This window comes from Oncorhynchus nerka, linkage group LG4 (genome assembly GCF_034236695.1).
Source record: "Oncorhynchus nerka isolate Pitt River linkage group LG4, Oner_Uvic_2.0, whole genome shotgun sequence".
Taxonomy (NCBI): Eukaryota; Metazoa; Chordata; class Actinopteri; order Salmoniformes; family Salmonidae; genus Oncorhynchus; species Oncorhynchus nerka.
Window position 1 is genome coordinate 40,856,943 of NC_088399.1, and position 13,465 is coordinate 40,870,407.

The following is a 13,465-nucleotide window of genomic DNA, read 5'->3' on the forward strand; positions in this document are numbered from 1 at the left end:
TTAGAATCAGGTGCACTAGATTGGAGTTGGAGGAAAAACCTACAGGACAGTAGCTCTCCAGGAACAGGGTTGGAGACCCCTGGTCTAGAAATCCTGTCCGCCAATCAGGGTTGTGTATGGAAATATGACTACATTTGTATCAACACGCCCACACGATCAGACTGAGCATTTCAATGGCAGAGGCTCAGAGAAATAATTTATAAAAAATATATTTGGAGTTATTTTCATGAAATAAAAACCCAGTGATTTATTAGACATTATTAGTGATGATTTAAAAATCAAATTGAAAAGACTGCATTGGGGCTTTAATGTATTACAGATGGCAAATGTCTTAATTAGTATAGACTTGAAATCACATAGACCAACATCACAGAACAATATTTACACAGGAGTAATTCATATACACTTTAATTAGGCTATTCCATCAATAGAGTGCCTTTTGCATAGTCGATTTAATTATTTATTTATTTCATCTAATTTTAGAATTCTGTCAGAAAGAACACCTGCTTTTAGACTATGATTTGACTATTAGATGTTCAATGTTCCTTGAAAAATCATTTAAAAAGGAATAGTTTCACCATATTAAAATGAGAGTTAAATTCACGTAAAAGGGTTGACCTTAAAATGAGGTACAAATGTAAATGAATCACTAATCACATGAAATACATTTACATTTTAGTCATTTAGCAGATGCTCTTATCCAGAGTGATTTACAGTTAGTGCATTCATCTTAAGGTAGCTAGGTTGGACAACCACATATCTCAGTCATAGTAAGTATATTTTTCCTAAATAAAGTAGTTATCAACAAAGTCAGGGATAGTAGGGGGAAAAGTCAAGTACATGTGTTAGTTCAAGAAAGGCACGTTTTTTTGTGGGTGGGAGGGCATGGGGTGAGGGGGTGCTGTGGGATTATTTATGATACTCTTTGAAGAAGCAAGGTAAGGAGGGACAGATCCTCTTACTGCTCTGTAGGTAAGTACCATGGTCTTGTAGTGGATGCGAGCTTCAACTGGAAGCCAATGAAGTGTGCAGAGAAGCGAGGTGACATAGGAGAACCTGGGAAGGTTGAACACTAGGCAGGCTGAGCTTGCTGAGCTTGAGGTAGTAGGCCAAAATCTAAGCTGAGATATCTGCCAGGCAAGCAGAGATGTGTGTCAGAAAGTTAGAAGGAGAAAAGTAGCTGAGTGTCATCCGCATTGCAATGACAGGAGAGACCATGTGAGGATATGACGTAGCTGAGTGACTTGGTGTATAGAGAGAAGAGGAGAGGGCCTAAAACCGAGCCAATAGTGAGAGTACGTGGTGCAGACACATATTCTCTCCACGTAGGTAGGATGCAATCCAAGAGCGTGTGTACAGAGCCTGAGACACCCAGCCGTGAGAGGGTGGAGAGGAGGATCTGAGCGTTCACGGTGTCGAAGGCAGCAGATAGATCTAGGAGGAGGAGAACAGAGGAGAGAGAGTCCGCTTTGGCAGTGCAGAGAGCCTCCGTGACACAGAGAAGAGCCGTCTTGGTTGAGTGACAGGTCTTGAAGCCTGACTGGTTAAGGTCAAGAAGATCATTCTGAGAGCGATAGCGAAACAGTTGGTCAGACACAGCACGCTCAAGTGTTTTGGAAAGAAAAGTAAGAAGGGATGCCGGTGTGTAGTTTTTGACAGATGGGTTGAGTGTTCGTTTCTAGATGAGGGAAGCAACTCTTGCCAAGTCAGAGGGGATGCAACCAGGGATGAATTGATGAGGGAAGTGAGAAGGTCTCCAGAGATGGAGGAGAAAGAAGGGAATGGGGTCTGGAGGAGGGAGAAGGTAATGGGGTCGAGTGGGCAGGTTGTTGGGCGGCCGGTCCTCACCAGTTTGTGGTGCTTTCAAGACAACTGGGAACTCAAGATTGAATCATGACGTCAGTGGTCTTCAGGTTACCGCTCTAAAAAAAAGGCCCAAGTTCCCGACATGGAATTCTGAGTTGGATGACCATTCCCAGCCAAACAAAGCTAGTTTTTGTTCGAGTTCCCAGTTGTCTTGAACTCACTGAAGTCTGAGATTTCCCAGTTCCGAGTTTCCAGTTGTTTTGAATAAGCAGGGGCGAAGCCAGAGGAGTTTCCGGTGGGCACTGGACACCCCTGACATCTGATTGGCCACCCTGGGTGCCACCTCAAAATTGAATTCCCTACTGGCAGTTTGATGCTGATTGACATCTCATTTCACCTGTTGTTGAAAGAAGCATTTATTTTGACGTTAGGTGGCGCATTTTTCTAATCGAGGACGAGGAAGAGAAAATATTAATGTAGGTTGCGAGATACAGAAGAATAATAATAAGAATAACATACAGAAGAAGAAGAGAGAATATTTCCACAGCTCCACAAGCTCTTTTCGCGATTGGCGAAAGCATCATATTTGAAGTAAGTTTTAAGGTTTAGCATCGGGTTTAGGTTTCCTGAACAACTTTTATGAAAGTTGAGTCGCTGTGTAAGTTAACGTTAGACCTTTGGCTCCATTAAAAAAGACAGTTAATCAGAGAAGAGGGAGCCTAACATTATGTTCACATCTGTGCTGGTAATACACGCATATACAGTGCAGTGTCGTAAGTTACAGTATATGAATGGTTAACTAATGTGGGGTAATTAGTAGGCTACATCTGTCAGGCAAGTTAACATTCAGCAATTTGAAATCCATTAACTCTGTTAGATTTTCGTACTTGAACTCAAAACGAGCAATTGTTATTATTATCAATCTGTTAACGTTACTCAAAAGATTACCACAATTTGCAGATAGCCTGTTTGCTATCGTAAAGGTGTACGAAATTATAGTTAGCTAAGTTACTTACTGCAGAGCAGAGCTAGCCGTGATCTAACAGTAACTTAGGCTGGTAGTTGATTTGAAGGTACAGTTATGATAATGGGGATTTGTAATTAAGATTGAGATTGCACTAAAATGTGGGTAATTGGATGCTTAGACTGTCTTATTTTTGCATAGGGTAAATTAAACATGAAAAGAAATGGAGAGATATCAGACTCTTTTTAAATAAGCACAAACAGGCAGATCAGGTGCAAACAGACCCCAGCCCTTGCATCACCACCGAACCCCAGAGCAGCTCCCTACCTGAGGCTAGTTAGAGTCAGGCTAATCAGAGTCAGTGTGGTCAAACTTCACAAGGACCCAGTCTACCACCACCACGTCAGAGCATCTACCAGGCAGTCAGTCACATGCCCAGTTCAGAATTTAAATTTAGCTTAATCTTGTAATAGATGATTTTGTCAGATTAAGCCTCACTTTAAAATGTTGGTTGTTGATTCATATGTTTTCTTGTTTTGATGGCTGTGGCATTTTTATTGTGATTATACACTAATTATTCTTGTGTTATTTTAATGTAATAGATGTATCAAGGAATGACACAGAGACCTCTGACTCTGAGCTAGACAGTGAGCCAGAGCTGCCAGGAGATGTCATCGAGTCCCTCCCAACTGCGTCAAGCACCAGATATGCTGTTCCAGAAGGACCCAATGGTAGGCCAGGCCTATACTTTAAACTACACCCAATGGTAGGCCAGGCCTATACTTTAAACTACACCCAATGGTAGGCCAGGCCTATACTTTAAACTACACCCAATGGTAGGCCAGGCCTATACTTTAAACTACACATTATAGTTAGCAGCTGTTAGTATCTAATCTTGTGGATCCCTTAATTCTACATTTCCATAGAGATATGACACATTATTTAACGTGTATTTCAGACATTTCAAGATCCAGAGAAGAGGGTCCTGTACAGCCGTGTTTGAAAACATTTCCCAGAACTCAGCATGGCACTAGGAAAAGAGCTCCTGGTATAAGGACATTTCATGGCTTGAATATTCTGTAAGTCAAGATTCAACTTAATGTTTCACCTGTAGGCATTTTTCTCTGCCCAATACACCTGAATCGGCCTTCACATCCCAGTCATGATTTTTTAACTGGAAAAAGGCGCTGTTTAAAGATTCTGGGTTTAAGCTCCATTCAAAGGCAGAGCATCATATCAATGCTATGTATGCTTGGAATCAGCATAAAAGGGCTATTGACAGCAACTCATCAATGTTAGATGTCATCAATGAGGACCATAAAAAAAAAGGAAAACTGCACTTATATTAAAACAATTTCAGATGTGCTTCTATTAACTGCCACTCAAAATATAGCGCAGAGAGGTAATCGAGTCTGATGTTTCTCACAAATAAACTTTGATTTGATGTTTATCCTTTAAAGCTTGGAAAAGAGACCCTTAAACCGCGACTTGGACAACACACCGTCTCCACTGTATAGCAGGCTAGTGATTGCTTTGCAAAGCTTGTAGTTAGCCACTGATTCCTTCCAAACCACTCATTGTTGAATTTGCGATTTCCAACTTGTTGTGTAATGTTTATGTCCAATGACCGATGAGCACTGATACATTTATCTATAATTTCTCTTCATAAGGATTGAAAAGGATTTGCCAGTAGATTGTCGACTTGATTCATGAAGATGACTGCTTGTCTAGCTTGCTAGCTAAGATTTTGAAAGTATGAGATTGACATCAGTCCAATCAAAGCTACGGTAGATATAACGTGATTTGATGTCCTTTTATCTGTGGTCAACTACCTCGAGCCTTCTTGGATGGGCAGTTATAATGTAAATCTATGGCAGCACCCAAGGGACTAGAATTTTCAAGCTCTCGACGTAGATTTTGCAGTGACGTAGTGTCCCCATGAGTGACAGAACACTGAGCCAATCACGACGCAACTAGAGAACATTACCAACAACTGCGCTCTGTATTTTCCACTGGCTGCCCCACCACCACAGAAAGCACTGAACTAGGCTGAAACACCTGCATTTTGGAGCTGCCTTACTCAAGAAAATAAAAAGAGAACATGTTTGTATGCAGCTTTATTAACTCAATTAATATGATTTTTTAAAATGTTTGCAAACTGATAGGTGACACATATTATTGCCAAAATAACATGCAAAACAGGCATTATATACAGTGTATACAGTACCTGTGAAAAGTTTGCGCACACCTACTCATTCAAGGTTTTTTTTATTTAAAAAAAAAACTATTTTCTACATAGTAGAATAATATTGAAGACTTTAAAACTATGAAATAACACATATGGAATCATGTAGTAACCAAAAAAGTGTTAAACAAATCAAAATGTATTTTAGATTATTCAAAGTAGCCTTTGCCTTGATGACAGCTTTGCAAACTCTTGGCATTCTCTCAACCAGCTTCATGAGGTAGTCATCTGGAATGCATTTAATTAACAGGTGTGCCTTGTTAAAAGTACATTTTTGGATTTTCTTTTCTTTCCTTAATGCATTTGTGACAAGGTAGTGGTGTTATACAGAAGATAGCCCTATTTGGTAAAAGACCAAGTCCATATTATTGCAAGAACAGCTCAAATAAGCAAAGAGAAAAGATAGTTCATAATTACTTTAAGACATGAAGGTCAGTCAATCCCGAAAACTTCAAGGACTTTTAAAGTTTCTTCAATGCAGTGCTATGATGAAACTGGCTCTCATGAGGACCGCCACAGGAAAGGAAGACCCAGAGTTACCTCTGCTGCAGAGGATAAGTTCATTAGAGTTACCAGCCTCAGAAATTGCAGCTCAAATAAATGCTTCACAGAGTACAAGTAACAGACACATCTCAACATCAACTGTTCAGAGGAGACTGCGTGAATTAGGCCTTCATGGTCAAATTGCTGCATAGAAACCACTACTAAAGAACACCAATAATAAGAAGAGACTTGCTTGGGCCAAGAAACACAAGCAATGGACATTAGACCAGTGGAAATCTGTCCTTTGGTATGATGAGTTCAAATGTAAGATCTTTGGTTCCAACCACCGTATTTTATGAAACGCAGAGTAGGTGAATGGATGATCTCCGCATGTGTGGTTCCCACCGTGAAGCAAGGAGGTGTGATGGTGTGGGTGTGCTATGCTGGTGACACTGTCGTAATTTATTTAGAATTCAAGGCACACTTAACTTCTTAGTGATCCCTTCACGCACTAATCCCGTTAACGGGTTTGATTTGACAACACCCAGTGAAATAGCAGTGTGCGAAATTCAAAAACAGAAATACTCATAATAATAATTAATACATCATACAAGTGTTATAAATCGGATTAAAGATGAACTTCTTGTTAATCCAGCCACAGTGTCAGATTTCAAAAGGGCTTTACGGCTAAAGAAAACCATGCTATTATCTGAGGACAGCACCCCATCAAACATACACATGAAAATCATAATTCAAACCACCAGGCACGACACAAAAGTCAGAAATAAAATATATAATTCATGCCTTACCTTTGAAGATCTTCTTCTGTTGGCACTCCAAAATGTCCATTAAACATCACAAATAGTCCTTTTGTTCGATTAATACTGTCATTATATCCCCAAAATGTCCATTTATTTGGCGCGTTTGATTCTGAAAATAAACTGGTTCCAACTCACACAAAATAAATACAAAATATCTAATAAATTAGCTGTAATCCTGATCCAAACATTTCAAACAACTTTCCTAATACAACTTTAGGTATTTTTTATGTAAATAATTGATCAAATTTAAGACGGAATAAACTGTGTTCAATAGCGGACAAAAACAAAGTGGAGCGAGCTTTCAGGTCGCGCGCCCCAACCACAACAGGACACTTCACTCAACCCTCGTTCTGAACTGCCCTACTTCTTCATTTCTCAAAGGAACAACATCAACCAATTTCTAAAGACATCCAGTGGAAGCAATAGGAACTGCAAGCAAGTGCCTTAGAAATCTAGTTCCCCATAGAAAACCAATTGAAAAGAGAGTGACCTCAAACATTTTTTTTTCTGGATGGTTTGTCCTCGAGGTTTCGCCTGCCAAATAAGTTCTGTTATACTCACAGACATAATTTTAACAGTTTTAGAAACTTTAGTGTTTTCTATCCAAAAATTATATGCATATCCTAGCTTCTGGGCCTGAGTAGCAGGCAGTTTACTTTGGGCACACTTTTCATCCGGACGTGAAAATGGTGCCCCCTAGCCTTTTAACCAGCAAGGCTTCCACAACATTCTGCAGTGAAATAAATGAATGTAAACTTCCGACTTCAACTGTTTTTATATATGCAATCAACAGTGCAATTTTTAAGTTAAAAAAAGTCAGAAGTTTACATACACTTAGGTTGGAGTCATTAAAACTTATTTTTCAACCACTCCACAAATTTCTTGTTAACAAACTATAGTTTTGGCAACGAGGTTAGGACATCTACTTTGTGGATGACACAACTAGTTTTTCCAACAAATGTTTACAGACAGAATATTTCACTTATAATTCCAGGAAATTATGTCATGGCTTTAGAAGCTTCTGATAGGCTAATTGACATCATTTGAGTCAATTGGAGGTGTACCTGTCGATGTATTTCAAGGCCTACCTTCAATCTCTGCCTCTGCTTGACATCATGGAAAAATCAAAAGAAATCAGTCAAGAACTCAGAAAAAAATTGTTGACCTCCACAAGTCTGATTCATCCTTGGGAGCAATTTCCAAATGCCTGAATGTACGACGTTCATCTGTACAAACAATAGTATGCAAGTATAAACACCATTGAACGACGCAACCGTCATACCGCTCAGGAAGGAGACGTGTTCTGTCTCCTAGAGATTAACATACTGTGGTGCGAAAAGTGCCAATCAATCCCAGAACAATACCAAAGGACCTTGTGAAGATGCTGGAGGAAACAGGTAGAAAAGTATCTATATCCACAGTAAAACAAGTCTTATATCGACATAACCTGAAAGGCCGCTCAGCAAGGAAGAAGCCACTGCTCCAAAACCACCATAAATAAAGCCAGACTACAGTTTGCAACTGCACATGTGGGAAAAAAGATCATACTTTTTGGAGAAATGTCCTCTGGTCTGATGAAACAAAAATAGAACTGTTTGGCCATAATGACCATCGTTATGTTTGGAGGAAAAAATAGGAGGCTTGCAAGCCGAAGAATACCATCCCAACCGTGAAGCACAGGAGTGGCAGCATCATGTTGTGGGGGTGCTTTCCTGCAGGAGGGACTGGTGCACTTCACAAAATAGATGGCATCATGAGGAGGGACAATTATGTGGATGTATTGAAGCAACATCTCCAGACAGGAATTTATAGCTTGGTCGCAAATGGGTCTTCAAACGGACAATGACCCCAAGCATACTTCCAAAGTTGTGGCAAAATGGCTTAAGGACAACAAAGCCCTCACCTGAATCCTATAGAAAATTTGTGGGCAGAACTGAAAAAGAGTGTGCGAGCAAGGAGGCCTTACAAACCTGACTCAGTTACACCAGCTCTGTCAGGAGGAATGGGCCAGAATTCACCCAACTTATTGTGGGAAGCTTGTGGAAGGCTACCCGAAACATTTGACCCAAGTTAAACAATTTAAAGGCAACGCTACCAAATACTAATTGAGTGTATGTAAACTTCTGACCCACTGGGAAGGTGATGAAAGAAATAAAAGCTGAAATAAATCACTCTCTACTATTTTTCTGACATTTCACATTCTTAAAATAGAGTGGTGATCCTAACTGACCTAAAACAGGAATTTTTTACTTGGATTAAATGTCAGGAATTGTGAAAAACTGAGTTTAAATGTATTTGGCTAAGGTGTATGCAAACTTCCGACTTCAACTGCATTTCTATCAAATCAGAACTGGAATGTTTACTCAAAGCAAAAGTTGTAAAAGTATACTAGACATTTATAGAATAAATCATATACCTAGTTTGTTTCTGTGACAAACAGTGAATTAGTTATTGTTTTATCCCACTTTAAATGGCTTCTTATAGATGTTATGTAGTTCTATAAACCAAAACTCAAATCTTTCCTCAAAACAAAGGTTGTAATAGTATGCTAGACATTTATAGAATAAATCATATCTAGTTTTATGATTCAAACAGTGAATTCATTATTGTAAAATGTAAAAACATTTTAAAATGGCTTTTAGCGAATGTCTTTTGAATATCGAACGTCCAAATGTGTGAATATAAAACCTTTACCTCGGTCGTCTACGTGGTCAGGCTTCTCACGTAATGTTACACCTTCGTTATCGTTCAGGGGACGCGCCGCTGTAACAGACAAGCTGCCTTTCCAGAGAGTGCGCTGATGCTGTAACTAGTAAGTTGATTGTCTCTTCTTTCTTCAGTCGCGTGCTGCATTCTGTTGTTATGTGAACGATTGGCTGAGCCTTGGATACAGCCAGTATGGCTCCAAACGTGCATCACTCACTCACAGCCAGTAAGGAACCAAACCCCCCTCCTTTCCCAAACTTTTCTCGTCAAATCTACACAAATCACGTAGGTCATCTATTTTGGATTCAAAACGGCAAATTTCAACAAAAAGGTGACTAGTTTGCCTCCCTGTGATAAGTGTGTGAATTGGACCATTTTCCTGTACTGCTAAGCATTCAAAATGTTATGAGTACTTTTGGGTGTCATGGAAAATGAAGTAAAAAGTACATTATTTTCTTTAGGAATGTAGTAAAGTAAAAGTTGTCAAAAATATAAATAGTAAAGTACAGATACCCCAAAAAACGACTTAAGTACTGCTTTAAAGTATTTCGACTTATAAGTACTTTACACCACTGATCATTTCCTGTTTCTATCAGCCCGGTCGTGACTTTTTTCCCATGCGTCAAGAAATTAATTCACATGAAATGTTTGGATAAGGTATGGGCAACTTTGAAGGGGGTGGGGGCAACAAAACATCTGAACTCATCACGAGGGGCTGCAGTGGCTAGCAGGTCTCCATACCCACATAGTCATAACCAGCCCTAGCCTTTTGGGGCCCCGATATTCTACGTTGGTTCAACGCCATTTAATAAAAATTACGTGGAAATTGATTTAACCAGTGTGTGCCCAGTGGAATATGAATGGACTGACAAGAGGAGTACATGGAGAGGCAAGACTACAGGTAGACAATAACTAGAATGCACTAATCCAAGTTAAAAAAAATATGTATACTTTATTGTGACAAGTACACAGTGACTGTCCACAAATCCCACCTGTGGTTGCTATGGTAACAGTCATCTCACCACAACATCAGTAAAAAAACAGAACGTGGCTTCAGAAAGTTAAAATCTAGATGACTAATGCCGAACTTATGTAAAAATGAATATAAATATTTTAGGCTGACAGCTGTAAACAACCTAATAACCAACAGTGCTGACTGTTTGAAAAAACTATTTTAGGCTACAGGCTGTGCTGTGACAACATTGACACTAATTAGGCGAATGTGCTCCAAAATCACTGACAGCCGGCCTGAGATAATGAACTGAGTTTAGGCCACTGTAATTAGTCAAATAGATAATTTGCAAAGAACCAAAGCTAAGGAGTCTATTGGGCCACTTCAAGTACTGTATATGGGCTTGTTCTCCAGTTTGAAGTACAGACCATTTAGTAACATATTTGGATGCACACACACCTTCAATGCAATAAAATTGATCAGCCAAAGAAGAATCTTTCAAATAAACTAACACATTAAGGATACAATCACCATTAAAATTAATATAGTCCTAAACACTGTTGGTGAGTGTTTTGAAATAAGTAGATTTAATGTGTTGCCTTATGACCTGAAGGGTACAAGAGATTATTCAATATTCATACAAAATAAATAACCAAATCGTTGTATTATAATGCATTACAGATCAGACAGCGCAGTATAGCTAAGTCACCTGGTTACAATGTGATCCCTTCCTGTCATAACTCATCATCAGAGGAAGCTAATGCCTCTTTAGCCTCAACATAGTCTCTGATCTCCTGAGGAGTACGGATGTAACTGTCAATTTCACTGTCTGAGATCTCCTCATCACCAGTCACCTCCACCACCGGGACCTGCACCCTCCTTATCTTAGCGTACCTCACAGAAGGGGGTTCAAACAAACTCCTCTTACCAGAGTTTGGTACTGAGGGCTGGCTGTGCTGAGAGTCTGTGCCAGGCCCCGTATGTGGCAACCCCTCCATTACAACAGTGTATGTCAGGTCAACATCTCCTTGTTGCTGGACGCTCCCGGTGTCTGGTTCCCCCACAAAGGCTTCTTTAGGGGTCTGGGATGAAGCTGCACCCTCCAGGCAGGTCGTGTTGGTGTGGGATCCAGGTAGGGAGTCCTCTAAACTTGGTGGGAGTACTGATTCAGAGGCCAGGGCTTCCTCGTGACTGCTCAGGGCCCTCCTCAGTAGGGTGAGTCTATGGTTCAGGATGTCATCCACCATCTGTATCACAGTCTGGGGTGTCACCTCATCCCCCCTCAGCCAGGGCAGCTCCTGGCCCAGCTTACACAGCACCTCCTTCAGCTCGGTCACCCGCTTCGGAGCTATGGAGGACTTGGTCACCTTGGCCATCTGGCAAAACCTGGCCAGTGTGTATTTGAGCCGGGTCTGTGTGGGTTTCAGGGACTGCCAAGCCAGGAAGATGGAGGCCGTGAGGATGGGGATAGGCTGGCGGCCAGTCACTAGCCAGGCATCTGCGGCCAGCTCCAACAGGACAGCAGCTCGCTTTGTCAAATCCTTGGAGGACTCCGACAACTCTTCATGGACATGTTGAGGACTTAGTTTGTATCTGACAGAGAAAGGAGAGAAAAGACAGTTTCTCAATAAGCATCAAATGTCTACCTAATAACAACATGTGCTATGTCAGGCAATCAAGGCTAATGTTTATAGTTGAGGTGATTGACTTACGCCTGACAGTGTGTCTCCAGTAGGTTAACGATACTGGTGGGGGGAGCCTCTATCTTCAGAGTCTTCACCATCTCCTGGTAGACCACGCCTATCAGCCTGGGGTTCGCCTCCAGGAGACAACAAATGGTTCCCATGGCGATGGGCCAGCTGTGCTGCCTGCAGGTCGCCAGCACGCAGCATCCTGCCAGAACCTCTTTCTTCTGCAGACTAACCCTGATGAAGTTAGGGTGCTCATAGGCCTGCTTAAAATGGGTCTCTGCAGTCTCCTCCATGAGGAAAGTGAGTCTGAGAATACGACAGAGAGCACGCACCCGGTGTATGCCTGTTTGGAGGAAGTGATACATTATTGCCAGCCAAACATGATTAAAATACACAGCATTTTGTGATATCCAGCCCTCACATTGTGTCAGAAACAGGTAGTCAGTAGTTCTACAGGGAAACGGAGGGAAACGGTGCAGTTCCTACCATTGATTAGATTCCGGCATGGCTTCTTGTCCACTTCTGTGCTATTACTGTATCTTACATCTACAGGACCAAAACAAGCAGACAAGGAAATACAAACAAAGTGTTCAATTAAATCAGTCACAATATAGACAGCAGGCATGTGGAATAGCCTTACAGAAGACTGCATGACCTACACTCAGTAGGAAAGCACATTCTTAGCTGCATAAATATTTGTGCTAAGATGGTGACAGATAAACCAGTAAGTTGGATAACTAACGTTAGCTACCTGTGCCCTGTGTCTCTTCACTTCGGGTAGTGGTGAGTAGACCTTCGGATACCACAGCGCCACAATCTGCACATACAAGTTGTGGCTGTGAATAATGTTCGTCGTCCACTATGTCGAGCGAGCCACACTCCGGACACTTCAGACCGACAGTAGCCATCTTCAGGTTGATGTATGTTGGTTAAAGTTAGCTAGCAAATCATACATTTGTGAGTCAATACCATTCATGTACTGTGAACGACCAATGAACGTTTCGAGTTCTTAATGTAAGCTCAGCCTTTATAATCCGTGTAGGAACAAGGCACCCTTACTTTCGTTCCGCTATTGAAAACTACTGCAACGTTCTATTGGAACAGCGCATTTTATCCATACGTTACGTTCATCGCGTGTAATCGATGCATCAAGCTTTATTTAAAGGTTTATCACAAGATATTAATACACACTTTACAGATGAGAGAGCGATAGAAAGTGTGCGAGTGAGAGACAAAGATAGAAAGTGTGTGTGTGTGTGTGTTTGTCAACCTGAGGCTAAATAAATTACATGATTTTTTGAAAATGAGTCTTTATTTTATCATTGTAAAATAGGCTCTACATGGATCAAATATAAACGTTCCGACTTTCACCTAATCTCTCGTGGACAGATGTAATTGAGCGTTTGACGCAATTACGTGGGATACATTAGATTTTAGTTCTGGGTGTCCCGAGATTAACTTTCACCCAACTATACAGTAATAATTTGTATGACCAAAGGCAGACCAACATACAGTAGCAAGATGCGTCAGAGTATCTACCTATGGCCAGTGGTAGCTGGTTTAAGAAAAGTCTCTGATTTTCAATAGCTTTCTTCACAAGGAAATGCCACTTTGAACGGTGTCTATAGGTTACACCCATGCAATTTGTTTCCAGAGGTGCACCTGTCAGTGAGATTGCCTTTTGATGAATGCACTCTCGATTCATTGTATAGTCCACACTTCCCAGTAAACCTTGCTTATCTGTAGACTAAATTGCAATAATTATCAATCCATGTTTATCTCTTAAGACTAGCAATT

General features: G+C 40.8%; 1 protein-coding gene across 1 annotated transcript; it reads right to left on the reverse strand.

Annotated features, from left to right (window-relative positions):
* Nucleotides 1-9,957: 9,957 nt before the first annotated feature.
* brf2 (BRF2 RNA polymerase III transcription initiation factor subunit) lies at nucleotides 9,958-13,346 on the reverse strand. The gene is made up of 4 exons (XM_029653992.2): nucleotides 12,420-13,346; nucleotides 12,155-12,214; nucleotides 11,690-12,011; nucleotides 9,958-11,570 (listed from the first exon to the last, which is right to left on the reverse strand). The coding sequence occupies exons 1-4, from the start codon at nucleotides 12,574-12,576 to the stop codon at nucleotides 10,712-10,714; spliced, it is 1,398 nt and encodes a 465-aa protein (XP_029509852.1). The 5' UTR covers nucleotides 12,577-13,346; the 3' UTR covers nucleotides 9,958-10,711.
* Nucleotides 13,347-13,465: the final 119 nt, after the last annotated feature.

Excerpts from the sequence above, each read along its gene's own strand:
- brf2 (XM_029653992.2), bottom strand. The coding sequence starts at position 12,576 with ATGGCTACTGTCGGTCTGAAGTGTCCGGAGTGTGGCTCGCTCGACATA. Across the intron at positions 12,012-12,154 it reads ATGCCGGAATCTAATCAATG|GCATACACCGGGTGCGTGCT; the intron begins GTAGGAACTGCA and ends TCCTCCAAACAG. Across the intron at positions 11,571-11,689 it reads CTGGAGACACACTGTCAGGC|ATACAAACTAAGTCCTCAAC; the intron begins GTAAGTCAATCA and ends TTTCTCTGTCAG.